The following is a 21476-nucleotide window of genomic DNA, read 5'->3' on the forward strand; positions in this document are numbered from 1 at the left end:
TTTGCTTGCAGCTACCTGCATTTCAAACCACAAAGGCGACATGTCGCGACATTATGTCATAGATATTCCGCGTAAAGATGCATCGCACGATTTATTCTGCGGTACTTATGCGGTTTATGTACAGGTTATCTGCAGATTTCCTGCGACAGCTTATACCTTAGCAGTGGTTTTACTTGACGCGTGGTGGTAGATTACAATATTTTAATATGAATTTAAACAAGTTTTAGGTTATTTTGTATGCAAAATTCTAAATAACCCCTCAAGTCAGATTTTCTACTAACGTAAGATATATAAATCTATCATATCTCAAGAGAATTTGATGCTCACGACCATCTTCCTACGAGGAACATACACATGATACATGCTTTATCAGTTTGTAATCTGAAGAAAGTGTAGAGTTTCCATCATCCAGTAATGATCCTAAGCCCTATTTCTCTTGAACAGAATGAAAGGATGGAAATATGATGCGACAGATATTCGAATACCCTTAATTCTGGAATTCTTTCATCTCCCTTCTGGTCATCGAACTGCCATAACTGGGAACGCCTGCGACCCCTTCGTTATAAAGACACAGCCCCCTAGGCAAATGTTACTTAGGCAAGAGAAGAGCAATTGCTGCTGAAGATTGAGAAAGCTGAAGAAAGAAGGAGGTAGGAGGCAACCGTTGATGAAAAGTGACTCGTGTAAGCGGCAGCGCCTAGAATTTGAAGCGTAACTTTGGAGGCGATGATCAGGGGACTTGATTGTCAAGCGGGTCGGGAACGAGGGGCTACACCATTTCCTAGATTATTATCGTGCTCAAATCTGCCCTTCTGGGAACTCGTTTTTGAAACCTGAGCGAAGTATAGATACACCGAGACCCGCGTGTAGCGTTGAGAAGGATGCAATTTGTCAGTTTGAGGGCCGGTAGAGGAGGGGGTTGGGGTGGAGACGAGAATTATACTAGTAGGCATACAAATACAGCTTGAATGTCGATTTTTCTCAAGTTGCTGAATAATACATCTCTATCTATGTTGGTCTTGCTGTTTTTATACAGTTTCCCCCAGAATAAGGACTGAGGCTTATTTAAAAATTAGCCATATTTTTGTTTGTTTAAAAATCATGTTAGATGTTTTGAAATGTAAAATTTCAAGATCTTTCAAAAACATTTTATGTGGTGCATCTTCTATTCTATTTTGTTGTGTTAGAATACTTTCTCTTTATTACCATTGATCCGGATATCTTGCATTATCTCTTACTTAATTACACACGTCCCAAATTGAATCTGGAGCTAGCGTCAATATTGTGAAATGTTGCTCAACTTAAAAAAAACGAACTCTGACGTTTCTTTCTCTCTGCCCACAGACGTGATAAATGTCACTTTTGATAATGCTATTCATTTTATAGGTGAATGTTTATTTTATTCGACTTTGTATTTTTTGTATGCTGTTTCTTTAATGTACATTGCTTGAATTCCAATTAATGTAAACTTGACAGACGGATGCTTTCTCACTAATAATGTAATACTATCACTATCAATTAGTGAAAAAGGGGGTAGAAATTACTTGACGGGTAGGATGATAAGGAGAGTTTATTTCAATAACAAAACGGAAAGAAGTATGAAGAAATTATTTTAGGGCTCTTTGAAACAACTGTGTTTGCTTTTACCAGTCAGATTTAAGTACATTTATGACATTTCATAACACTACACGAGGGATCAAAAGCGGACAGCACCTGCTCTATGTAAACATCGATTCTTCTCCTTCGTTTGATTAACAAGCTAGACGAAAACGAACAGGATAAGACGATAAATCAGGCAGTTCAGATATAAATAAGAAATCTAATTCAGAATGAATTTTTAAATCGGCGCCAAGCTATAAATCAAAAGAGTCACTGTTTTCAACATTCCCCGCGACATTTGAATTAATGAGGCAAATGTTGTTGGAGATGGTGTGAGTGTATCGTATGAGCTTATGGAGGAGAAGATGGGAACACTGAGACGCGTGCTGGTTAACACCATCCACGTTTTTACAGTACTCATATTACCCTTGAACTTGGGTTTAGCATCGCAATTTAGGAGACATTCAACTTGAGCCATAGCTGCATGTAAAAAAGGATACCCCAGCAGACTAATCAATCAGATAAGACGACCGGTCTGTGCTTTTGGTGAATCATTTTAACGTCTACTACCATCTAACAAACGTTTTCGCACCGATGTATCTTTCGCCTGTCTGTGTAATTATACAAAGAGCGCCAGTGATGGGGGTAGGCTGCTACAGAAACAAGTTTGGTGGATTACGGCGCCGCTGCCCGTGCCCGAGTCCGGACAGGCCTTTCGGGCATGAGCTCCCGTGTTCCTTAGGGAGTTCGCCGCAATGCCGATATCCGAATAGCCACCAGTTGTCAATGGAGTGAAACCGAGAGGGGTATTGAGCGTTGTGCAATATTGTGATGATGCTACTGGTCTGTCCCCGTAGGCTGGTGACAAGAAGCCTCCCTTTTAAAAAATTGATTAATACGAACTAATCACACAAATCTCAACGCGAGAAAGAAGACAAGGATGTAATAACCGAGGATACTGTCTTGTTTGACAAAGTCTGGCAGAGTTATGAAGTGAGTCCTTCCGGAACTTGACCATGAGCTTTTCATGATATTACAGTTCACACTGGTGAATGCTTAAAAACCCTGACAGACACAGCTGTCAATATCAGCATCATAGAAGAAAATATAATATAACGTGTATCATATACTACGAACAAAAAGCAAAATCTTATGATGAAAGTGAATTTTAGAGATAATCATCCTCTCACAGAGGAATATAATTTCATCATACATTAATGTTTCAGCAAGCAATCGATCTTTCAAGAAAGCTCGACTAAATCCGACACCACAAAAAGCGTAACGATGGACAGATATAGTTGGCAGCATTCAAAGTGCACTTCTTTGTGGGCTTTTACAACCGCACAAATGAATTAGGGATTGTCAACTCTTCTTTTGCTTCCGACCATACTGATTCTTAAATATGTACCATTTTTTATTATCATACATTAAGCAAATTACAACATCTAATAAAGAAATATATGAATATTACACGTATTAACTAAAAATGCGATGTGAAAAAACACAGAATAAAACGAAATTGATGTTGACGATTGGATTCTCTCTTTTCTTAAAGGTCATTTTGTGTTAATCACCATTTTATTTGTTGGTTGCATGATATTGAGCGCATAAGACATTAGTGTATATAGAATAAAGGTTTACAGCACCAATATTTCATACTCATACGAGCATATTATTTTTGTTTACTAACAAAATCAAATATTTTGTTTGGTTGAACTATAGAACAGTGAATCGATTTTTTTTTTTGTCTATCAGTATATCGTGTTTATCAGAATGTTTGCCTTTATTCTCATTTTTTGCGTAATGCTCTCTATTTTCCCATAAACCACTCGAAAATTGTAATAAACTATCTCATTTTATTTCCGATGTTTGGTATAATCTCTAGTGGCCCCACTTTTGACATCATGAGGCTAATGAGTTATTTGCCACAACCACAGGAAGACACTCATTCTAGTCAACTTGCAGACTGGAGGGAATGGAAAATGCATTAACACGCACACACACACACACGAACCGGGAATTCACGTTGCATCTTGGGGTAAAATGAACGGGGGCGACACGTCTCGGGGAAGAGGCAAAGGAGGGAAGTGCCCCGTTTTTTCCAAGCATGAACAGAGCCCTTTTTCACAACTCGGTCATACCCCTTTGGACAGCAACCAATGTCCTATTCTCTGCTAACCCTCTAAACGGGACATCATCGGGCCTAAGCATACTTACCCTGCACCCCAACTGCCCTTGTACTGCATGTCTAAGATAGGAAGAGTCTTATTTCAAAAGCATCACATTTCAGTACGATCTGACAGACACAGTATCGAAAAGTGTCCCATTCCATACCTTAACATGTCTCTTTTGACTACTCCTATCACAATCGAACTCATGATATCTATTACAATTGCCTACTAACTTAAACAATCAATAGCTTTAATTCGTATCTGTAAACATCCATCACTTACCAAGGCCACAGAAATGTCTTTACAAAATGCTATATCAGACTACTAATATATTCCCCGCGAAACTACTGGGCAACCCCTGTCTACATTGTGACATGACTTATTAATATCTAATAAGAGCCCTTTTAAAGTTTGACCTATCTTCTCATTTAAGAATACCACTCTTTTGACCATTTTCAGACTTAAACAAACAACATATTACCAATAGGCAACCAGGTTAAAAAAGATGCACGTTAAGTGCTATGACGAGACATTTTATCCCCCCCCCCCCCGTGAAGCAAGAGCTCTTTCCCTTTTCTCCGCTAGCTCATTATCTATGCCTTTGATTTAAAGAGTAAGAACGTTTACGTTTGCTGTTATCAACGGATTGTGTTCCTGGTATGAATATGGAGAGAGACAAAAATCGCTCGGTCGCCATATACCATATACACTAGGATTAAATAACGTCATGCATCGGAACCAAATAAAAAACTGGTCACTCACTTTGCACGCTTGCAAATGGATTTTTGGAATCATTTCATGCAATCAAAAACTTTGAATACGGAGCAATATATATAACTGCGTAAAGATATATACAATTATTATGAAAGCAATATATACTGTAATGCATTGATGAATATGAACGGGTATATACTGTCTCAATGTAGGGCCTTTTCTATCATTCCGTTCACCCCTTTAAATCGCCCTTTCTAATAAACGTGCTGGAATTTTTTCTTGGTGCCCCCATTTTGAAAAGGCACTCCGCCCTTTCGGTATTGAAACAGTTTTTGTCCCTTAATTACATAGATTCCTGTTCGATTCGCATGAACTTGGAAGGCAGCAATCTTACATCGTCAACAATTTCAATTTTTACATCTTTTTGTATACTATGCCAGACATTTTCGAATATCATGCTAAGAACATGCAAAGAAGCAATCGTCATATGATTGTGTGCAAAATTATACATTTTCTACCATATTAATTTTTTACCTCTCTCTCTCTCTCTCTCTCTCTTCCATTTCTTCTTTTCCTCCTCCTTTTCTCCTATGCGTTTCGCTATTATTCTTCATCTTTCAGATACCTGGTGATTATCCATCCTCTAAGAGCACGCTCCTTCAACACCCGTTCCCGAGCGCTCCGGACCATTGTCATCATCTGGCTAACCCCTTTTGTCATCCTTGCCCCCTACTTCTACCCCTACCACGTCCTCCACTACTACTTCCAGAGCGAGATGGGGGTCATCCGTCGCCGGATTTGTACCGATCGGTTCATAGATATCGGCGGCCCTGCTTTCTCCATGGCATACAACGTGTTCCTCTTTGGGGTGTTGTTCTTGGTGCCGGTGATCTTACTGGGGTTCACCTGCGGCTCCATAGCAAAGCGACTCATGAGTCTGACAGAAGACGAAAAGATGCTCAAGAATTCGGTCAGGAAGGAGGATGCAAGCAGAAAAAAGGTATTAAGTAAACCAAATGTTACGATATACATGTTCTTTCCCGTTAACGCAAGAACAATAAAAACTATTAAGATAACTTTAATGTTGCAGGTCGATCATATCATTGGATTATTTATATATCAACAATGAAATCGACTTCCAAAATGTTCTTCTTGGATAAGTTCTTAATTTTATTTTATTAACAAATACATAGGCATTAGACTGTTGCCAGTACAGAGGATTTTTAGGTAAAGGGCAACATAGAGATTTGACTTGGGTCTTGAAGAGATGGGTGTGGCAAGTGCAATTTATGTCTTTTTTTTAATCTAAGTTCATGAAGAATTTGTAAGTTTAGGCTATTATACTAAAATGTCAATGAAAGCAAACTTTTCTTTAGGACGGCGAAAATCACGAAAGAAACGACAACATTTAAAACGGGTTAATCAAAGGCCAAACGGTAAAGTATAATGTTGTCAACAAAAAAAGGATGTTAAAGACGCTTCGTAGTGGGCTCTTAATGGAGAATTTTACACCACTCGGTTGTTAACCCAATACAGATGTTGTCAATCACCGGGAATGGCTTTCACTTTTACGTAAATGCTCTGCACTTTCCACAATTCATTATTTTACATTTCCCTTAACCGAAGCCTGTCCGAAGACTCTCCGAGATGAGTGGGGTATTTGGTGCTGGTACCTTGTGAGACTTGTGCACCCAAACATAGCATTTCCACAAAGTCCGGTGTCAGCGAATTATGACCTCCTGCGCACAGAGACTCCCTATATGCCTTTAAGAATGATCTGTACTTTCATCAGTAGGATTAGCACGTTCCAAATAGGAACACTTCATTCATTGTGCACGAGAGAAATTGGTACACAGTAAGTCATGACCAGGATAGATCTTGACACAGAACCTTACTAAGGCGTTGGAGTGTTTAAGTGCGTGAAATGGAAGCATGACTTCACATGACACGACATAAATCAAACTGTCTCGTCGCATCGCCAAGTACCACTCTTTTCTGGAAGGCGACACCGCGTATTCCGCACCACGGATACTTCAACTTCACGGCAGGTTAACCGTGCAAAATGTATATAAACTTACTAATACAACAAGAAATGGACGGTTGATGGATTGAAAGCCACCGGGGGATAAATGGCTGCGGAGAATCTAAGATGACTGGTTAATAACAATGAGAGCATTTTGGCAGTAGCTCCTAGTTTCACTGACACACGAGTTGGATTTAATCGCGTTTAGTATGGAAGTGTTCCAATGAGGATACTAAAAGGCAACAGCCAGGGGTAAAACCTTTGACAATCTGTTATTTACAGTAATATCCATAACTGTTTCAGCAGAAGTTAATTCGGTAATACCATAGCTGGTCAGAATTATTTTCAATGAAGAAGTCTCTTGGCTCCCTTTGCGAAATCCACTTCAACTCCGAGATAAGGTCAGGAACAATTTAGTGTCACAGGAGTTCACAATATTTTGACACTACTAAGGAATGTTGAAAAAGTTTAAAGGAACGGGAGCTAAATGTTTTTTTTCCTTAAAACAAAGATCAACGTAAATTGTATATTGCCCATAATCAGAGACTATTGTGTACAATTTCGTAAAAGACAATACATGCCGAAACACACAGCAGATGGTATCACCGACGATGATATCCCGTTGCGACACGACATTGGCCTAAATCGTGTTACCCCAACCCCAATTGTTTAACTCTAGTAGAGAACTCTGGGACTTTAGGGCTGTGGCATTATAAGATACAATTATGCGCCCCGAGTATGTATTGCCACCTTTAAACATTTCCATAGACGCAAGCTTTAGTTGTCGTGGTGTCTTTACGTTGCACAGCGACAATATGCCGCAATGTACAGAAAGAAAATCATAGAGAGAAACTGAAAAGCCAACAAACAGATTTTTACAGGATTGATCGAACTACATACGAAGACATTCCTTTATCTCCTGACGATTTGGCTGACTTTCATTTGATCATTCAATTTTGGAGGAACCATGCGTGCGAAAGCTCCAACTATTCTAAGAAAATGTAAAAAACCAAAGTGCCACTGCGAAGAACAAATCGAGAGTAGACTGAGTGAAATCATAGCTTGGGTATATTTGTCGTTAGAAGATCTCATTCCAACACCTCTCTACAAAGTGTGATTTTTTTTTCGAGGAATCGTCATCCGAAGGCACTTTGCTACACCCCCGTCGGTAAATCTGTAGATTTATGTTTTTCACAATTCCCCGATCACAAAGTCTTGTAGGGATAAGGAATTTGAAAGCGAAATGCGAAATACATGAACGGGCAAAATGTGTCAGAAGCTGTATCGTTTTACATCGCAGTCGGACGTACGAGCATCCAACATGCTGAATATTTGTACTATTTGTTGTCCGCCAAAAGGAGTGACGCCAAGCAAGCATTTTATTTGTTGTTGGAATTATTACCGACAATCCTTGAATTGCCTGTTTATCTTGTTCGCATTTCCTTATGAATGTGGAGCGGGAATAAAGTAATTAGTAAGGAACTTAAAACTATGCCGTGAAGATTCTTTTAAGACAAGTTTTTACCTTGATCTTATTGTTGCACAACGTTTTCGGCGCTCACAACGTTCAAAGAATTTAACAGGATATTCTGTACTATCGCTGAAAGCGTTACTGAACGAATGCCACTCTGCGTTGTACCCTATTACGTGTTCTGTTTATAAAACTAATGAATTTATTGTCACTCACATCAAAGTATTAATTTGTGCTGCACAAGAATAGAATGTTGCACCTGCTCAACATTTGGCTCCGATAATAAATCTCGCATTTTTCAGCAACGGAGAATTGTTTTGAATGGATATAGTTTAAAAAGAAAAAGCCCAAATATGATATCTACTTTCAGTTCCCCGTTTTCTGCCTATTTTCGTCATAGGACCCGTAGCTTTTCCTTCTTCAAATCTAATTTCTTAAATCAACAACAGCATTATTTTCCTTTCCCCTGTGACGAATATCTCGGTTTTGCTCTAGGCAATTCTCATCCTTCCGATGACCTATTACACTCAATTAATACAGTTTTCATGATTTTCACAGTAATGTTCCTGAGGCAAGCGCCTTCAATAGAAAAATCTTTATTGGGTGAAGAATAATGATTTATTTAACTTTTTGTCGTGTTATATCCATACCACCCGTTCTGTGTTATAGTATAATGCATACCGGATGATAAAGGATGTTGTAAGAAAGTTATTATAGATTTATTATAATAGCAACATTTCTTGTACTAATATTCATCCCAGGAAATAATACTCAAGGTGCATAACAAAGTATAACAAACATGTTAGAAAATTACAGAAAGGGTACTAAATGCATAACTTTTTTTTCATACTTATGGTACATATATTGCCATGAATATTGTGGTGTGAATTAGCTATTGAATCACACAGTTCTATATTTTACTCAACTTGCTAAAACCGAGTCTTTTTCATTTCAAAGCAGATGTTTAAGAATTTTGATAAAACTATCCTAAAACCTACAAAGAAATTTAGAACCTTCAAATTAATAATACTCGAACCTTTCCTTGATAGGAGTCGTCATAATGTTGCTGTCTGTCAGATATGAATATTTACATCCGGTAGAAAGTGAGGTTAAAGATTTATCAAAACATATCTTCGCAGCCAGAGGGCTTGATTGTGATAATGCTTAACATATGATATACAAAAAGAGGGGTAGATGGAAAGAGAGAGCGAGAAAAAGAAAGAAAGACAAAAAGGAGAGAGAGAGAGAGAAGGGAAAATTGAGAGAAAAATAGAAAGTGGTGAATATTGAGAGATAGAGAGAGTTGATTTAGAGAGAGAGAGTAAAAGAGGTCGGGAGATAGAAAGAAAGGATGAAAAAATAATTTTAATGGAGTAATAACAATATTTGACCTTTTTTTTTAGCGACATTGAGCACAACGCAAGGTGCTTAAGGCGCTCCAATATTACCCCGATTCTGCTAGGCTACCGTGCTCGTTGCTCACAGTTCAAGGAATTCCTTCCTACCTGTATCCATTTTACACCTGGGTGGAGAGTGGCAAAGCTATATTAATGTCTTGCCAAAAGACACTAATGCAGCGGCGGGGCTCGAACCGCGAGCAATGTGATCCACATTCCGATGACGTATCCACAAGACCATGACGCCTCTACTAAGAAAGAAAGAAAGAGAGATGACAATGGATGAAATAGAGACGGATGTCTATTAAACATATGGTGTGTGTGCGTGTGTGTGGGTGTTTGTTGGGGGGGGGGGTTAAATGCGGTGGCGGAGTTTGAAGGCACCCCATGTAAAAACAAACTTCTTGTTACGTGAAAATAAAGCAGTGAATTAAATCCGAGGTGATAATCAATTCCCTAGGACGAAACACGAGAGAGCTAACATTGATCGTCGTAGGATAATACAGCGCTCAATGTTTCAAAATTGGCGTCATTAGATAGAGGTGGAGCATTTCTGTCTCTTTCCCTCTCCGACACACATCCCCTGAATTAAAACTTGGACTGCCTCGCAACCTTAGCTTGCCGCTACAGTTCGATGCTCTGTATCTGGTTACGGCCTGCCACTTGTCACCGGGTCCCAACGTGAAGTGGACCTACGTGCTATGATCATTATTGCGCGAAGATTAGGGGTGGGTGGTTGAACACCCTCCCAATCATGATACATAATAGGTAATGAAATGGAAGACATAAAGTGTTGGTATCATTGAAAATGAGGGAAAGTGATAAGGGATGGATTCTAGAGAACTAGACACAGAGCAACATCACTTCGTTACTTTAAAACTTTCTAATAGTACCCCTCCCCTTTTCTGCCTCAATAGCGTCTGGATGTACCCCTATTTAGGAAGGAACAAGGTAGTGGAAAATTGTAGCCGATCACCCTTCCAGCAAAACATGTCACCCGATGGGTGTGTGGCGCCTAGAGGTAGGATGAACCAAGACTGCACCTATCACTGTCACCCCTCTGGCGATTAGCAACTCTTTGCGTCCCACCACGGGATCGTGTTCATGAAAGAGAGCTGTTATAGACGCTGTTTAAGGGGGTCGACGCTCCCCCTTCAACTTGTAATGGCTCCGCTTCTAAATGGCTGGGAAATCCTACCTCATTTCGGTATGGGACAATGATAATGCGAGCTGAATTGCAGTGAATGGGCCGTCGAGGTTGTGTATATAAATTGGAAGAAAAGACAGGATGGCTTTCATGGCCCGGGGCAAGTGATCAAACAAATTACACGGAGCCCCAGGTCCTACAATGTCTGCTGACAACAAAATAGATATGATAGATATGAAGGAAAAAAAGTACATCTCAGTAAATTGAGGCGCTCCTATAATTCTCCTCTATCAAATGATTGTTTTCCGCAAGGGTTTTCTCTTTCATCATACTTCTGTATCAACGAAAATGAGATTTCAAAACGGTAAATATATAGGCCAAGACAGATTGAAAAATAAGAGCTCGTCATGATTTTGATGGCTCCGTGTAATCTATGCTGAGTAGAGTCAATTTAAACAGTAATTGAAGGTCGATTGTTTTCAGTTGCCGAAAATCGATTGTCGGTGTAAGTATGATGACAGAGGAGTGCATCAGAACAAGTCTTCAGTAAAAGTGACTGATCACCCAAAAAGGGGAATTCGTTAATGCTTTAACGGTTTTTTTTCTAGCTCCTTGTGTGGATGCTCATTTAAAATGCCCCTTTGTTACAGTAATACCCTTGAAAAAAATACTAAAGGTGAGGTCTTCCAGAAAGAATTTATGAATATGCAAATTTGTCAGTCGATCTTGTGAATATTCGTTCAATAATTTATCGATTATAGATTAATTCAATACCTCGGATTTGTGGATATTTCATCAAAATACAAATTATTTTAAATAATTAAGCATAAATTAAAATGAAAACGTATAGAATCTAGGACCTTATATGAGGACCAGCTCACACAAATATATACAAATGCAGATGTAGAATATGATAACACTTTTGAGAGATGATAAGTCAAACACAATAGTATTTCAAATGGTTTTTGACAATTATAGACATAAGTCATAATACTCGCCGACATGTCATGTTGCATGGTACGGGAGTTGCAAAATATTTCAGAACAACATAAGAAAAGTTTAAATATTTCGATTGTTCAAATAAATTGTCATTCCTGGGATCCTCCCAAATGCCACAAACTTAATCATGTTAACTAAAAATACAGTGTCACATACATGCATGCATACATGCATATTACTTATCGCTGAACATGATATTAGCTGATCAAGTGTTTGGCTACAAACACGTACGCTGATTTGACGAAAACTAATATGTTGGAGTGACATATTATTAATTGAAATCTTGATGTAGTACTCAACTCCTTCCAAGTATTCACTAGAAAAAATATTATTACTTCCTGATTAACATACAAATGTTCGAAACTTTCCTACTCCTATTTATCACAAGTGGAATACTCGGGATATCGATTAATTCTACTTGAATTTCATTATAACAGTAGGAAAAAGTATTTGCTTTATACTGTTATAATGAAATATATGAATGTAATATTTATATATCATGTGATAGGATAAGATTTATAACAGAAGATATGTTTGACAGAGACGATGCTGGAAGGGAACAAGCAGAAGAAGAAGCAGAAAACACCTGTATTTCATTAAATCACTGGGCGGTGATGCTTGCTGCGAGGACATAGAGTTGCTTAGAAAATGCTACAACCATAAATCCTGGAGGTAGTGTTCGTCACTTTCCGCAAGGCACGATATAAAAAGTGATATCACATTGATACCGTGACCCTTTCCTTTAAATAAAAGCGATTTCGATTGATCGGTCATCTCAATCTTTCTTGTCTTGATATCATTATGATTGGAACTCGTTCAAGTTTGTAAAGAAATAAATTCCTGCCTCGTGCAACCTGCTACCATTCTCACTGAATCGCAATCAAAACGTGAGCATTTTATCGATTCCTGTCAACAAATTGCCTCGATACACATCCGGAAATTGATCCCTATATGAGCTTGCAGATTTGTTTCTATTCACTTTGAGTTTCATTCAGTGATGAAGAATAATATTTGAAATGGAGGACAGAGTGTGACCTTCATCGCCCCCTTCTTCATTTTGATTTAGTTTCGTGCAATGCCACCTTCCCACACAAGGTAACTAATATGAACCGAAATTCGTTTTCATGGCCCGTAAGCATGACAAAATCATTCCTTTACTGAAGAAAATGCTTTGGCTGCCAATCAGAGAACGCATGGTATTCAAAATCTTCACTATTTTATACAAGTGTCTCCATGGTAAAGATCCCACATATCTCGGCTCTCTCATCATTCCTTACCACTCTTTAACAATAAACTATAAACAAATGTAAATTCTGTATATTTGTGACGTCCCCTGAGACACCAATGGTGAGGACAACCAGTGGCATGAATGGCCTGCCATAGTTCCTATCCAACTTATGTCCTTTGTTCAAGTTCAGACTGCACAGTGTTCATACTCCATGTGCCCAGAAAATCAGTAAAGCTGGTGATAATGCTTTTCTCGACTGTGGAATGACCTGCCACGATCTGTCCGCCTGTTCTTCTCCTCATTAGATGTTTTTGAGAAGGCTCTCAAAACTTTCTTATTCTATGATTATCGTTAGCTTTTGTTGTTTGTATGTCAATTTGAAAACGACGTGAAAACGTTTATGTGTAAAATCACTATATAACTGACTTTGTTACTACATGTACATGTATCATTATTTATATTGCTTTTAAATATTAATGTGAGCAATAAATCAATAACAGCTAGACGAGACACCCATTAAATTGAACTATGCAGAGTTTACTTCTTGGCATCGTGCGATTCTCTCCAACTTAAATATTGTCTTATTTAGTGCCGCTTCATTCTTTTAAGAAAATTATTCTTTGAGGGATTTCAAGAGTTCACCGACGAGTAATTGGGTTAATTTGTTTTTATTTTTAACAATAATCATTCGTGGGTACCCTCCCCTCCCTAAAGCATTGTTATATCCAGGTTAGACGTTGAGTACATAATATTTGTTGTAATGGATGGGACGTGGTCCAAATCATCCGTATCTATGGATTGTAATGCGATCGGATGTTCATCTTCGTGATGGTATATGTCCCCAAAGGATTATCTCTCTCCCCTCAGTCGAACTCGATTACCATATGCAAGTGTGTGCGTGTTGGAAGGGATGTGTGGTGGCCGGAAGATTAACATGAGGAATGGCCGTCGTCGACCAAACGGGATTCGACGCGCTTGATTATAAATCGTTTTATCAAACAAATCATTGCGGTAGAAAGGCTGTCATAAGAACGTCATCAGAGGAAGATGAAATGAAGTGCCCATATGGTCCTCTCTCTAGATCGTCGTTAGAGTTTAAAGACGACATGATGAAGTGTGCCATCCAGTGATAAATATTTGCTCTCCATTAAATCATTTTTATTTGTCTGCCTACTATTTAGGAGAACATAATGAGACGTTCATAAGCCACCTCGAGTTCCAATGGAATGTTAGTTATTATTGTTGCCTCATAAGTATTATTTAACCATTAACTAGTTACGTGACTTACGTCAGTAAAGGTGGAGCGTCGATGTAGAATAAAATTAGTCCATTTGAAGTAGTAGCTGGAATTAAAATCAAATATTTCATTCCAAGTTCAGCCGAGGTGAAGCAGGAAAAATACGGAATGTACTTTTAAGTTTGAGGTAAAGAATATCAAAGTTAAGTTGTGGTTTGAGCTCCTCCTTATCACCATATATGAAAAGCTTTCTATCGTCGGTTACCATACAATATCTCAAAAACCATACATGCAGAGGGACCCCTGTCAGGTAGCCTCCGTCGAATTCTGTCCATATTAAAAGACTTAACTTTTTTTTTTATTTGATTTTATTTCTGCATTTTTCCAATTGATAAAATAACAAAATAACTAAGAACATATAAACGTAAGGTATAATACAAAATATACATAATTATAATGATAACTTCATGTCAATTTTTTTTTTTTTTTTTTTTTTTACATATTATGTACAATATCGAAACTTAACATATTATTATGAATTTAAAGTATTATCCAAACTATCAGTTGAAAAAAGTGCAAGAGACCGCAATCATAAGCGAAGCTTGACTAGGATGGCGGCCTCAAAAAGAAAAAAAAACGTTCTTTGTGTATGAGTTCCATTCCAGATGTCCCCATTTCATCATTAACACAGGCAATGTGTCCCCATTTAGAATGTGGTTCATTGCTCTATTAGACTTGATTACTATTGTGTCTCCTAAATTTGGCTATTCATTTCATATGTTATTTTTGATTAAAGGAAGTGAGAGATTTGTGATGAAATAATTTAAAATAAAAGGAGACGATTCACGACGCGTCACCTTGTTTTAGACTGCAGCCCCTCCCATTCCTATTCGCAACCTTCATGCATACGACACCACGTCCCACTAACAAAACACAGGTGTGCAAATTTGGCGGCTTCTTCCGCGCGTGCGTGCGTACAGGGACGTGGGAACGTGCGCAAGTGGCCCCTTTTACTATCACTCAGCAAAGGTTTGCATAGTGTAGAATTATGATTGTGGGTAATTGGGTTATTGGTACTCTGCACAATTGCACACTGTGTTGGTTGGATCAGACGACCTGACTGTATAAAGAGAGTTGGCTTGTATTCCCGAGCCCCGGGACACGTTGTTACACTCGATGCATTAAATAACCTGTTACAAGTTGCCTCTCCAACATCAAGGCGATGTGAAAACTAAAAGAAGAAAGAGCTAAGGAGTTCAAACGGCCCATAACGGCTCCAAGACAAACAAATTAGGATGGTACATCAGGAGATCCTAAGTGAAGGTTATCGGTTGAGGAAGACTGAAATTGAAATGATGATGTTTACACGTCTCGAATAGTTATCTAAATACATTTTTTAATTCGTATAACAGTTCCAATGCTAATTCAGCGAGAAAGCACTTTGGAAGAAAGAAAGTCTTGTCTTCACATAATAAATGGAGCATAACTTTTACACATTTTTAATCAAAAATTACCAATCGCATCACCGTAACACTTGTTTGAATAAGGTCCAAAATAAACTTTTGTTGATTGTTTCTGTCATTTTATTTTGTTTAGAGCAAAATACTAAAAATCTTTCTTTTTTTTTCTTCCAGTTTCCTCCTAACGGAATTTGAGGTGAAATAATTTCGATCCGTGATCACTGTATATAAAACATCAATGTCTTCCTCTTTCTTTTTAACGGTTACCAAATTTGTACAAAAGGGGTTTCATTTCAAAGGCCTTTGAAAGACGTCTGTATTCAGAGAATGTTCAGGATCAACTTTATTTTCTTCACTTTTGTGACGCTTTTGTCATTACTGAAGATTTGTTCGAAGCCCTGTTACAATCATTTGCAGAAATAATAGTAATCAAATTTCGTTTTAGAATAGGTGTTTAAAGAGCAAGTAGGGTTAAAACAACCGTGTCTTTTTAATGAGTAATTTCACTTATGCCTTTATGACAAATTCTCGTTATATTCCGCAAAGATTGTTGGAGCAAAAGGTAATCCGTATCCCAACCACTGAGATACGAGAACTTGTATTACGTTGGGGTTTTTTATAGGAAGAAGATGCGTAGTAATATCTTTTTGAATTTGGAATGTGGAAGCGAATCCGGTTAAAATAAACATTGTGTGTGAACAAACAGTGGATATTTTTGGAACACTTTGAGGGTGTTGAGAGATCACGTGAACAAATTTACACAATTTAAAAAACTTAATGTCACACTGTGGTCATGAAGAGAATCACGTAATATGCGCACAACATAATTACCACATGACGATACGTTTGTCTAACATGATATGACATAGTGTGGTCACATATAAAACCACACAGTTTGCGTACCGTAGTGTTACCTGTAAGTGGAACTGGGAACATCTAAATAATGTTGACATAGTGATGATCATGGAAAGAACACCCATAGAAAACACAGAGAAAACCATGAAGGATAGCCTACACACCTCGGTGCGGCCAAAATAGATTTGAAACTTACATTCTATGTGACTTATTGTAGTCACATAAAAAATGCTCTATAAGTTTAAAAAAAAATTGATTTGGGAAAACTGTCAGAGCGATGATTGCATGAAATGTTGGTATTCAAACTCTGTTCATACTTCGTGTCAAGCTTGGGCTGCAGACTAAACCACAGTGTGTATGCATCACAGTGAGAACATAACTTGAATTTAGAACACTTTCATAGTGGTGACCGTTTAAAAAACACTGTGTTAAAACTGTGTTCAGACTGCGTGTCACACTGGGGCTGCAGACTGAACCACAGTGTGTATGCATCACAGTGAGAACATAACTTTAATTTAGAACACCGTCATATCACTGTGGTGACACTGTAAAAACACTGTATTAAAACTGTGTTCAGACTGCGTGCCACACTGGGGCTGCAGAAAACACCACTGTGTTTGCAATGTGATCATACCAGGATCATACAATGCCCTCGGAACAGTTTAGAAATCATAGTGGTGACTGAGTCATTGGAAATAAAGAAGAACAAACTATGTGAATAAATTTGGGAAAAAAAAGTAAAATGAAGGAGCACAAGGTGAAAAAACGCCAGCCGATCATCATTTGCTCATTTTAGAGGCACTTCTTAATCTTCATAAATCCTCTTCTATAGATATCACTTCTCACTTGAGCTGAGTTTATAGGGATTGGCGAGGATGATTGATAGTGGTGAATGTGTAAGGTATCTGCAAACATCGATTTCTAGCGAGATGGGGAAAAGGAAAATCATAATGTTTAAAGAGGGCATGATATAGAGTGTTTCCATATGAACTAGGCCTATCAGCTTAGCCCGTGTCTTTCTGCAAATCTATACAGATTGTAGCGACAGAAATCGTATAAACTATCACATATACAGAACGAATATTCGATATCTTCTGAGTGGTGATTTAGGGAGCGATTTGTGATCACCTTAATTTACTAAGATGTAACGAAAAGTTGTAAACATCAAGAATATATATTGTATAGATATGTGTCACACATACAAGTAATGCAAATGACGATGTAGTATAAAACGTCATGTGTTTTGTTTTATCACAAAAAACGTGAGTGCATGTGTCATACAGTCTTGAACTTGTGTATCACTGCTTCCCGTGAATTGCATTTTACTTCATTTCTATTAACTGATGTTGAAAAGTCCATATTCCTCTGATGTAGCTGTACTTTGAGACACCCGGTAGGGAATAGAGTCGCGTGCACGTGTTTGCTCCTGTATCTTTAGAGACATGCATACCCAGAGAAAACAAAACCCATGGACGAATCAAAGTATTAGCCTCATTTTTAGGCCTGTTATCGCCCAATCTTCTCCTGTTGATAGAGTCCGTATGATCAGGCAGTGTACGTTCTAGGGAGGTTAGCAAGATAAAATGTGTCATCAAGTAAAACGAAGTGTATAACGTGGTGACGAAAAAAGGCATATTTATATGGGGTTCGGGTTTAGTTTTCAAATATTACTAATTTTCAATTGAAAATAAAACAATTAATTGTTTTATTTTGACCAATATATTCGATGTGTGTGTATTAAAAAAGCAAATATATAAAAATTGACGTTTCGTTTATGATTTTCTGTAATAATTGATTTTGCTTTTTGTGTAATTTCAGGTGGCGAAGATGGTTCTGATCGTGGTGTTTTGTTTCTTCATCTGCTGGTTCCCGTACTTTCTGGTGAGCATGATAGCTCAGTTCACAACACTCTTACATGATAGGAACTACATCTTTTCTCTTCTCCTCATTCATCTTTTCGGCTTTGCCAACTCCTTCATGAACCCTGTAATATACGCCTTGATGAGTCAGGCTTTCCGCACCGGATTCTGGTTGATTTTGACCCTATGTTGTCCTCAGTACCGTGATCTCGTCGGACCAAGCAACCGAAGCGGTGGCGGCCGCAGTGTAACCGCTGTTTCACAAACAGAGGTAGCGACCGAGCGGCAAACTGCAAAGCGCGGTTATAACCGCTTCTTCCGACGCGAGAGCACGCAGTTCTCTGCCGTCTCTGACCACGATGAGGATCGCATAGGAATGACTAAGATTGGGAAAGTGGGAAACAGCTCCAACAACAACAATCGAAGGATGGCCAACAACCAGACGGTACAGGAAGCTGAACGGAAGCAACGGGCAGAGCGTCTGTTGCATAAGTTCTTGGATGATGAACCACCAAGAAAATTGACTGATGTTGAGACTGTCGGTAGAAACACCAATGGTGTGGGTCAATCACCAGAATCGAATGAGTGCGAGACGCCACTTATTGGAAATGATTATCAGGAAGAAAGTTGTAAGCTTAACGGCCCACATGACGTCGTGTACCGAAAGAGTGTATCAAGCCCTGTTGACGTCACTGGCAATGATCCTGGAAGTAGAATAGCCGATGGTCAAGTGGTTGGCCAAGATGGACAGGTCTGTGTAAGTACCGAGACTGATAAGAATCTTCAGGACATGGCACCGCAGGATGAGCTAATCAAGTTCAATGCGAGTATTTCAAAGTGTGCGGCATGGAAGGCGGCAAACGACGTTTCTTCACAGGATGGCGTTATTGTAATGATAAACGAAGATGTACCAGATGCTGAGCGGTCTCACAATGGTAGGGACACGGTTCCGCAGAAAGCCATTCACAACTCATCAACGCCTGGTGTGGAACAACTCATGGACTGTGAACACGGAACCGCATGGGACTTAGCCAAAGCTAGTAATGGACCTGTTCTAGACGAAGCCACTACAAAAGTGTGAATGAGACAAGATACAACCGGACACATAACTGTGAGGACAATTCGAAACAAATTTTACCATTCTTTTAACGCTCAGAGGAGATTGGAAAAAAGATAAATTAATCACAAATTATAAAACTCTTTTAAAGCACAGAGGAGAACCTTTATGCAATACCTGAATTTAGTTCCTGAAGAGACAATGATCTATACGTTCAAGGAGATGATATATTTTGACAAGGCAGACAGAAGAAAACGTCGTATTTTGTATACAAACACTGTAAATATTGTTCAAACTTATTTACTTGCAAAAAAGCAATTTGAAAAAGCTGAGTTCTGCAGCCTCAAATTCAATTTTTCAAAGATTATTTGACCTGAATAATGGTGATAATTTATTGTATTATCTTGTGGTATTGTGTCCCTGTGTGTTCCTGATGCATTTTTAGGATTACTTGCTAGTTGGTCTTTAACGGCGACATATCTGTCCAAAATATCGCTGCATTAAACATCACACCCTCAATATCACTTGATCCTATAGCACTTTTTTTAAAATAAATATCGTACAAAAATACATAATGGTGTGATGAATATTGGGGATGAGGTCTATAAAAAAAAAAAATTGATACAAGTTTTTATCTCTCCAAGATGTCGAATTTTTTCAAATTATTTGTTCTCACTGTTTAAAAAATAAAAATATTTGTAAAAAAAAAATGGCACTGAAAAAGCAAAATGGATAGAAATGAGATATTGTATGTTTTAATTGTTAGTTAATAATACTACACAATTACCTTTGAACGAATTAAACCTTTGTTCGAGTACCCGAAGCAATTTGAATGCGTTGGTTATGATTCTATGTAGTTAAAATCGTTTATGATGTACACATTAATCCTGAATGTCAACAGATTTATATGTAAAATATACCTAGTCATTTTAAATATTAGAAGGTGACTTTATCCTGACATGGCTGTTCTTGGGATCTTTTAGTAAGCTAAAATGTAATCAATGATTATGCAAACTTTTGTCGTGATTTTCGAAACTTTCACAAATCATAATAATTTGTATTCTGTTTAAGATTTTTCTCAAACCTTCACAGACTATTTTTTCTTCATTTTCATGTTGTATTGAAATATACTTGATGTCAGGGTAGACTTACTCTATTAATGATTTGGAAATAATGGTTGTTTTTAACCATAATGTACTTGTTCCTACATTTACTGTGCTTGGTTTTGATGTCAATAACAACAATAATAATGTTCCTTTGGGTGTGAAAGTATACTGTGCTATCTATAAGATAGTTGCGTAAATATTAATTCATTTTTCTATTGTAAGTATGACACGTACTCATGTCTTCGACACTTGTTTTAATTAATGTTCATACTTCAACTAAATATCAGCTGTGAATTACGACTAGGTAGACTAATTTGCTGTGAAAAACCCTTCACTTTAAAAAAATATATGTTTATTCGATGATATCCTAGAAAGTGTGCTTACCAGTAAATTCTTTTGATGACGCTACTCAAGTTAAATCATTCTGTATTAAACACAATGCACTCGTGTTTATTTTCTATATCACGACTTACAAAATCAACAGCACAGATGTGATAGATATAGGTGTACGTACCAGCAATTTGTTGAGTAGAGTCTTGCAGAAAAAAATATTACTGTTGCTATGCTGCTATGTTGTTTATGTACTCGTAAGAAGGTTTGAATGATGCTCTTAAACTAAAGCAAGATCATTATGAAAATTAAAAAATCAGTTTGGATATTCGATTTTACATATGGGGGCGGGGCAAGGGTTCCCCATCCTGGTACAGACGGCGTTGATAGAACATATATCATGCTTTGACGTCTCTCATGTTTCGAATAAAATGAAAATTAGGTTTCTTCCTAGAACATGCAATGTTTGTATTACACAAAATCAAGATTAATCAGAATACATAAAATAATGTGCAAAATAAAGGCACATCCCTAAAAACTAATTTAAAGACCTTATTCAAACTATGTTTAACAAATATCGGGCTTGATTTACAGTGCTTTCTGTATCAAAGATAAGTTTTTATGTGAAATATTAACTCAAACTATCGTAAGACAAGAGTGAGCAGGGTAGAAAAGGTAAACGTGAGCTATATTTGATTTCAGCTGAAATTAGTCATGGAAGTGATTGGTGCAATAGGATTGTATTCATTTGAAAAATATGATTGTGTTTTATGTAATTTGTATTCAGAAGTTAGGTTCAATAAAACGTTTGTGCTAATGTGAA

At 37.8% G+C, this 21476-nt stretch overlaps 1 protein-coding gene across 1 annotated transcript in view; it reads left to right on the plus strand.

Annotated features, from left to right (window-relative positions):
* Positions 1-21476, plus strand: part of LOC764194 (substance-P receptor) — a 30554-nt gene extending 9078 nt beyond the window's left edge. The window contains exons 2-3 of the mRNA XM_001200425.4: positions 5106-5484; positions 18120-21476. Of these exons, the coding sequence (XP_001200425.2) occupies positions 5106-5484; positions 18120-19241 (1501 nt within the window). The 3' untranslated portion in view covers positions 19242-21476. The remainder of the gene's footprint in view (positions 1-5105; positions 5485-18119) is intronic.

The sequence above is a fragment of the Strongylocentrotus purpuratus genome, unplaced genomic scaffold, assembly GCF_000002235.5.
Source record: "Strongylocentrotus purpuratus isolate Spur 01 unplaced genomic scaffold, Spur_5.0 spur5_scaffold_5, whole genome shotgun sequence".
In the NCBI taxonomy this organism is placed as follows: Eukaryota; Metazoa; Echinodermata; class Echinoidea; order Camarodonta; family Strongylocentrotidae; genus Strongylocentrotus; species Strongylocentrotus purpuratus.